This window comes from Lolium perenne, chromosome 4 (genome assembly GCF_019359855.2).
Source record: "Lolium perenne isolate Kyuss_39 chromosome 4, Kyuss_2.0, whole genome shotgun sequence".
NCBI lineage: Eukaryota > Viridiplantae > Streptophyta > Magnoliopsida > Poales > Poaceae > Lolium > Lolium perenne.
This window is the reverse complement of record NC_067247.2, coordinates 9,002,515-9,010,977: the sequence shown is the minus strand read 5'-3', so window position 1 is coordinate 9,010,977 and position 8,463 is coordinate 9,002,515. Positions and strand designations below refer to the sequence as shown.

General features: G+C 43.6%; 1 protein-coding gene across 1 annotated transcript; it reads left to right on the top strand.

Moving 5' to 3' along the window:
* Positions 1 to 2,472: 2,472 nt before the first annotated feature.
* LOC139838826 (pentatricopeptide repeat-containing protein At5g39350-like) lies at positions 2,473 to 2,937 on the top strand. The gene has a single exon (XM_071828848.1). The coding sequence runs from the start codon at positions 2,473 to 2,475 to the stop codon at positions 2,935 to 2,937; it is 465 nt and encodes a 154-aa protein (XP_071684949.1).
* The last annotated feature ends 5,526 nt before the right edge of the window (positions 2,938 to 8,463 follow it).

Sequence of the window (8,463 nt, the reverse complement as noted above, 5' to 3'; positions counted from 1 at the left end):
CTCGAAGATAGCTAAGCGTTAATGAGATAAATATCGTGGTTGATGTAGTCGATCACTTGCCGCTTTCAAAAGCGCATAGAAGATCTTGACGGTGCCATAGTCGGGCAGCACCTCCGCACTCGGTCACACGTACGGTGTTTATGACGACGTCCTTCTCCCGGTTCCAGCGGGCAGCGGATGTAGTAGATCCTACTCGGAATCCCGCTAGCACAACGGTGTGGTGACGGTGGTGGTGGAGATCTCCGGCAGGGCTTCGCCGTAAGCGCTGCGGGAGAAAGAGGGAGGAGGGAGTAGCTAGGGTTTGGGAGAGGGGGGCACTTGGGGCGCCGGCCTGGGAGCCCCTTGGTGGTGCGGCTGGCTTTGATGTATCTTGCCCCCTCCCCTCTCCTCCTCTATATATAGGTGGAAAACCTAGGGTTCCCCCAAAACCACTTTGGAGTCCAACTCCCAAACTTAGCAAAATTGGAAACCTAGATGGTAAGGGATTTCTCCCTTTCCTTCTTGTTTGGCCGGCCAACTAGGTGGAGACCACCATGGACTCCACCTTCCCACTTGGTGGGTTGGCTAGGGCTGGTGGAGTCCCTCCGGGACTCTACCTGCCATAGTGATTTATTCTGGATGATTCTAGAATCTTCTACAACCTTCCATAAATGCACCGAACCATTCCCAAACTTGGAATGTGACTTCCTATATATGAATCTTATTCTCCGAACCATTCCAGAACTCCTCGTGATGTCCTAGATCCCATCCGAGACTCCGAACAATATTCGAACTCCATTCCATATTCCATATCTACTTAAAAGGATATCGAATCTTAAGTGTGTCACCCTACGGTTCGTGAACTATGCAAACATGATCGAGACTCTTCTCCGATCAATAACTAATAACGGGACCTGGAGATCCATAATAGCTCCCACATATTCAACGATGACTTCATGATCGAAAGAACCATTTACATACGATACCGATTCCCTTTGTCTCACGATATTTTACTTCTCCGAAGTTTGATCGCCGGTATCTCTATACCTAGTTCAATCTCGTTACCGATAAGTACTCTTTACTCGTACCGTGATATGACATCCCTTGTGAGCCAGTCACATGCTTGCAAGCTAGTTGGATGATATTCCACCGAGAGGGCCCAGAGTATATCTATCCGTCATTTGGATGGACAAATCCCACTATTGATCCACGTGCTTCAACCTATATACTTTCCGAACACTTAATGCCACCTTTATAACTACTCATTTACGAAGTAGTGTTTGATGTCATCAAAGCAACCATCCGGTGTAGGCGATTAACATGATCTCATGGTCGAAGGATTAGGTTACAGGTTACTATGTATCTTAAAGCTTGAAGCACAACGAACTTAATGACTTGATCATATGCTACGCCTACTATGGGTGTATGTCCATCACATCATTCACCTAATGATATGATCTTGTTATTAATAACATCCAATGTTCATGATCAGGAAACCATGATCATCTATAATCAACAAGCTAGTTTAACAAGAGGCTTACTAGGGACTCTTTTATGTTTACAAAACACACAAGTATTAATGTTTCCGGTTAATACAATTATAGCATGGGATGTAAACATTTATCATGAACACTAAGATATAACAATAAACACTTTTATTATTGCCTCTTGGGCATATCTCCAAAAGATAACTTCACCAACTAAGTTCAGATGGTACGCCTTGTTGCGATCAGAGAGTCCTCTTTGTCTCCAAACTGAAATGTGCAAACCTCGGTTTCATTGAGATTATTTTGTACAACATAGTCTTCAAAGTTTGAGATGAAACAGAAAGTACCCCCAAGTTTGAGATGAAACTGAAAGTACCATCATTATCATACTTCTGTCCTTCAGATATGTAAGACATCATATAATTTCTGACGAAAAAGAATAAAAAATACAACACGTGAAGAAAGCAAATAATTATGTTTTTTAGAAGTACTTAGAGTAAGATTGTCTGCACTGGCATGATTGGAGTTCAAACAAAAATTGGCATTATTTTGCTGCAAATGGTGGTCTCATTCATGGTGTAGATATAGTAAGAGTTTTATTATCCTATGTGTTCCAACTATTGGCTTCACTAATGGAACAATATGAGAATCTGAAACCAAAGGTACATTTTATTATTTATATGTACCTATGCTAGTAAACTATAAGATAAAATGGGTAACCTCGCATGGTAGATGGCAAAAACTATTGAGGCATGTGAGCATTGTTGCTTCAGTTCTTCACTTTAACCATAGCTAGTTGAAACCGTAAAAAATAAAAATAAAATGAAGACTACAAGCTTGGTACCGAGCTGAGATTTAATCATCGACTAACAAATTTAAACTATCAGATCATTGATTATCCAAGAAGGACCTGCCATTAGTTTAATCATCAACTAAAGAGTACAAAATTCCCTAATTAAGGAATAATATTTTAATCAGCGGCTTGGCACAGAACATCCACGTTTCGATGGCGAGGGAGTTCTTCGACAAAGTGCCAAAAAACAAGGATATCATGGCATGGAATATGATGATCAACGCGTATTTCAATGATGGCCAGATGAGTGAGGCTCATAGACTGTTTGATTCGATGCCCGTGAAGGACCTGGTGAGCTGGAATATTGTAATCAACGTCTATGCCACGAACTGTTATAAGGACGCTGATGTGGGTCTATTTCTTCTCATGCTCTGGTCAGCGGTATATCCTGACATCACTATATTGATAGGTGTTCTAGTTATATATCTGTTTGAGAGGATGCATCATAGGAATGTGGTTACTTGGACCATGATGGTTGCCGGCTTGGCACAGAATGGCCGCGTTCCGATGATGAGGGAGTTCTTGGACAGAATGCTGAAAAACAAGGACATCACAGCGTGGAATGCGATGATCAACGCATATGCCAATGATGGCCAGACTAGTGACATGGTGCGGTGATTATAGGCCTCTAATGCAAATAATGCTTCAATTGTGCAAATAGTTTCGTGAGATGCTGCAAAATACTAGTCTCCCATGCTGCATACGTCATTTGACCTTTACTCGAGGATTTTGCTACAACCAAGGGGGGTTTGTTGTGAAAAGTGATGGTTTTCTACATAACCATATTTTTTGCTACATTGGTATTTGCAAAATGTTGTGTCATTTGTACGAATTTGACCCACTACAGTGGCACAAAAAAATTGCTGCACTGATGGGGGTATGCTGCATGGATGGACGGGATATCACATCTTTTCTAGATGTAATGGTGTGGGAGGGAGGAAATTTCTCCCCAAGATCTGCCTGCCGACGCCTAGCACCCTCCATCGTTCTTCCTTTCACCAGTGATGACATGCATGCTCTTTCAATTTCTGATTCAAAGGAGAAAGTTGCAACGCTGCCCTTTTAGCTTGGGACGCCTACTTCAACTTCCCTCAAAGTTGATAAGTTTGCATATGTAGCAGTAAGTTGGCGCCATTTGACACGTGAACCCTTTGCTGTTAGCCCGATGGAGAAGCTGTAAGTGGTCCTTAATGGTGAACGCTGTACTGCCACCTTGACAAAAAAAAAGCTTAATTATAAGCAAATAAATGGTGAGATGAGCGCTGACATAGTATGTGCCATATTATTAACATTGACCATTAAAATGTTGCTGCATAATGGTATTTGTTTTAAATTAGTAGCACTAGGGTGCAAGATGCTACTTAATCTGCCCCACAATAGTTGATTTCTGGGTTTGTCCAAACATGAATTATCTACAAAAAAAACTACTAATATATATTACACCAACTTAGTATCAGTAGGTCCATAACAAAATATGTATTCATAATAAGCTTATTCGTTGTTGCAGATATTAATAAGTTTCGTCAAACTTATAATAGTTTGACTCCCGACAAACCCATAAATCAGCCTATTTTGAGATTGGGGGAATATTAAGATGAATACTTTTTTATATAAATTAGGGCATAGAACGATATTAAGCTGAGCTTGGACATGAAAGGTCTTATATTATTTTCATTTTTTTTCGAAATGGGGATATACCCCGGCTTCTGCATCATGATGATGCACACGGCCATTTATTAAAAAGTTCATATTCGGTACTGTTTACAACTCAAGCATCGCCAAGAATTGATACAAAAATCAACTGCGAAAAAAAGATGACACACTAAGATTACACAAGATGACAACATTCTCTCAAAAAAATACATCCACTAGTGGAGAAGAGGCCTTTGGACCCAAGCAAATGACCCACTGCTGAACCAAACCGGGTCCAATGCCCCCATTGGACCCGGTTCGTTTCTGCCCAGGACGACCCCACCCGCTGTTGCCTGTCCTGTAGCGGCCTTTGGACCCGGTTTGTATGACAAACCGGGACCAAAGGTCCACCCGCAGGGCGCGCCAGGCCGTGTCAGCCTGGGGAAGCCTTTAGTCCCGGTTTGTCATACAAACCGGGTCCAAAGGCCCCCCTCTGGCTATATAACCTTGCCCCTGCCCAAGTGTGAGCCACACTTAGCCATTTTTTCACTACCTTCACAAGAGGGTGTATTGCTCTCCTCTCTTCTTCACATGCACAAGAGGTGTTTGATGAAATGCTTAAGAGGATTTGCCACTTGAGTTTACACAAATCAAGCCACACTTAACTTGCTTTTTTCTTCTTCATCGAGGTTAACAACTTTATCCTTTCCATCTGCAATTGATAAAATGCATGTGTATATATACATCGTGATGTTCTGTAATGGTTTTGATCAGCTTAATTATATCATGCAGATGAATCGGCAATGGATGTACATTGACCGACGGTTTGACGAGTTCACTGCGGGCCTGGATAATTTTATGGCCGTGGCGGAGGCAAACAAACATGGTGGCTTCATGTATTGTCCATGTGTGGACTGCAAGAATACCGTAAATTACGCTCGCTCGAGTCTCATTCACAGCCACCTTCTGCGATCCGGTTTCATGCCCGATTACTATTGTTGGACCAAGCACGGAGAAATAGGGGTTATGATGGAAGACAATGACGAAGAGGAAGAGGATGATGACGGTTATCCCAATTTCCCTGAATACGATGATACTGCAGAAGGCAATGAAGACAATGAAGTAGAAGATCAAGAGGCACCAGATGAGCCTCGCCGATGATGATCTTGGCCGGGCCATTGCCGATGCAAGGAGAGAATGTGAAACTGAAAAGGAAAGGTTGGCCTTCGACAAGATGATAGAAGATCACAACAAATTGTTATACCCAACTTGCGAAGATGGCCATAAAAAGCTAGGCAGCACACTGGAATTGTTGCAATGGAAGGCAGAGAACGGTGTCACTGACTCAGGATTTGGAAAGTTGCTGACAATAATTAAGAGGAAGCTTCCAAGGGGTAACGAATTGCCCGCCAGTACGTACGAAGCGAAGAAGATTGTCTGCCCTCTAGGATTAGATGTGCAAAAGATACATGCATGCATTAATGCCGGCATCCTCTACCGCGATGAGTACGAGAATTTGGATGCATGTCCGGTGTGCACTGCATTGCGGTATAAGATCAGACGAGATGACCCTGGTGATGTTGAGGGTTCCTGCCAAGGTTATGTGGTATGCTCCTATAATACCACGGCTGAAACGCTTGTTCAGAAATAAAGAGCATGCTAGGTTGTTGCGATGGCACAAAGAAGACCGTAAGAAAGACGTGATGTTGAGGCACCCTGCTGATGGCTCCCAATGGAGAAAAATCGATAGAGAGTTCCCAAACTTTGCACAGGATGCAAGGAACTTACGGTTTGGTCTCAGTACAGATGGCATGAATCCTTTTGGAGAGCAGAGCTGCAGCCATAGCACCTGGCCTGTGACTCTTTGTATATATAACCTTCCTCCTTGGTTGTGCATGAAGCGGAAGTTCATTATGATGCCAGTGCTCATACAAGGCCCGAAGCAACCCGGGAACGACATTGATGTGTACCTGAAGCCATTAGTCGAAGAACTTCTACAGCTGTGGTCCCTAGCAGGTGTACGTGTGTGGGACGAGCACAAGCAGGAGGAATTTGACCTAAGAGCGATGCTTTTCGTAACCATCAATGACTGGCCTGCTCTTGGTAACATTTCAGGACAGTCAAACAAGGGATACAATGCATGCACACACCGTTTACATGAGCTCGAAGGTGATTATTTGGAAAAAGGTCGAAGGTCGTGTACAGGGCATCGTCGATTTCTTAGGCTTACCCATCCCGTAAGAAAGAAAGGCAAGCATTACAACGGTGAGGCTGATCACCGGAGGAAGCCTCCCCATCGTGATGGTGTTGATATATTTGGTATGGTCAAGGATCTAGATGTAATATTTGGAAAGGGTCTGGCGGACGGTCCGTTCCGACTGACGATGCCGGACACGCGCCCATGTGGAAGAAGAAATCTATATTTTGGGATCTACCCTATTGGGAAGTCTTAGAGGTCCGCTCTTCAATCGATGTGATGCACGTGACGAAGAATCTTTGCGTGAACCTGCTAGGCTTTCTGGGTGTGTACGGGAAGACAAAAGATACACCAGAAGCACGGGAGGACCAGCAACGTTGGAAAGACCCCAAAAAGCTGCATGAGAGAGTTAAAGGACGTCATTTATCCAGCTACGCTCTTACAAAAGCGAGAGAAGGAAATATTTTTGAATGTCTTAGCAGTATCAAGGTCCCGTCTGGCTTCGCCTCCAAGATAAAGGGAAGAATACCTATGGAGACGAAACCAGTCCAGAACTTGAAGTCTCATGACCATCACGTGATAATGACACGCTTGCTTCCGATTGCATTGAGGGGGCTTCTACCGGAAAATGTTCGATCGCCCATTGTGAAGCTATGTGCATTCCTCAATGCAATTTCTCGAGAAGGTAATAAATCCAGAAATTCTACCGAGGTTGCGTAATGATGTGGTCCAATGTCTCGTTAGTTTTGAGCTGGTGTTCCCACCATCCTTCTTCAATATTATGACACATCTCCTCGTTCACCTGGTCGATGAGATTGCCATTCACGGTCCTGTGTTTCTACACAATATGTTCCCCTTCGAGAGGTTCATGGGAGTCTTGAAGAAATATGTTCATAACCGTGCTAGGCCAGAAGGAAGCATCTCCAAGGGCTATGGAACAGAGGAGGTCATTGAATTCTGTGTTGACTTTATTCCTGACCTTAAGCCGATTGGTGTTCCTGAATCGCGGCATGAAGGGAGACTAAGTGGAAAAGGCACGCTAGGAAGGAAATCAATGATATGTAGGGACGGGATTTCTTTGACTCAAGCACACTACACAGTCCTACAAAGTTCCACATTGGTGGCTCCGTATATCGGTGACCACAAGAACTTTCTACGCTCCTGTAACCCGGCGATCGAACGATTGGATTAGACGTGAACACATGTCGACTTTCGGCGGTTGGTTGCAAAAACATCTCTGAATAACGAACATATTGAAGATCAGTTGTACTTGCTGGCCCAGACACCATCTTCGATCGTAGTGACTTTCCAAGGGTACGAGATAAATGGGAATACATTTTACACGATCGCCCAAGATAAAAGAGCACCAACCAAAACAGTGGTGTCCGCTTTGATGCAATAATGAATGAAGGCCCAAATGACACATATTATGGTTACATAGAGGATATATGGGAACTTGAGTATGGACCTTCTTTTAAGGTCCCTTTGTTTAGGTGCAAATGGGTCAACAAAACAGGAGGCGGGGTTCGGTAGACAAGTTGTATGGAATGACAACGGTGGATCTCAACAATCTTGGGTATAGAGACGAACCATTCGTCCTAGCCAAGGATGTGGCCCAGGTTTTCTATGTGAAGGATATGTCTACCAAACCAAGAAAAAGGAAACATAAGGAAACAAATACATCAAACGATGAGCCAAAGCGCCACATAGTTCTTTACGGAAAAAGAAACATCGTGGGAGTGGAGGACAAGACAGACATGTCGAAGATTATAATCAGTTTGATGAAATTCCACCCTTCGTAGTGAACATTGATCCAAGCATCAAGTTAAATGATGAAGATGCTCCATGGTTACGGCCGAAGAAGATTAATTAAATGATGAAGATGCTCCATCATCAAGTTAATTGAAGAATGTTCATGGCACAAATGAGTATGTCAACATGGCAATCAATTTCCCATTTATTTTTGTGTAATCATGTAATCGTATGTAAGATATTAAAAGTGGAGATGCGCCACGGGAGATTTCCCAACCCTTTCCCCAACACCGTTAGATGAGATGTAGTCGTTCGGGGCTTGGCAAGGCGTATCGATGCTCCTTTTATAGGCACGGCACCTCTTCTACTTTGTCTTGTTCCTTCGACGGGCGTCGTGCGCTACATGCTTTATCTCATCGAGCGGTGCGTCCACCCATGCGTTCTTATCCTGCCGACATCTTTAGTCCCGGTTGTACCCACCAGCCGGGACTAAAGGTTACCCACACGTCCTTATCCCACCGACAGTTTTGTTAGATGACACAAAAAAGGATCTTTAGTCCCGG

Coding starts and splice junctions, on each gene's coding strand:
- LOC139838826 (XM_071828848.1), top strand. CDS start 2,473: ATGGCGAGGGAGTTCTTCGACAAAGTGCCAAAAAACAAGGATATCATG.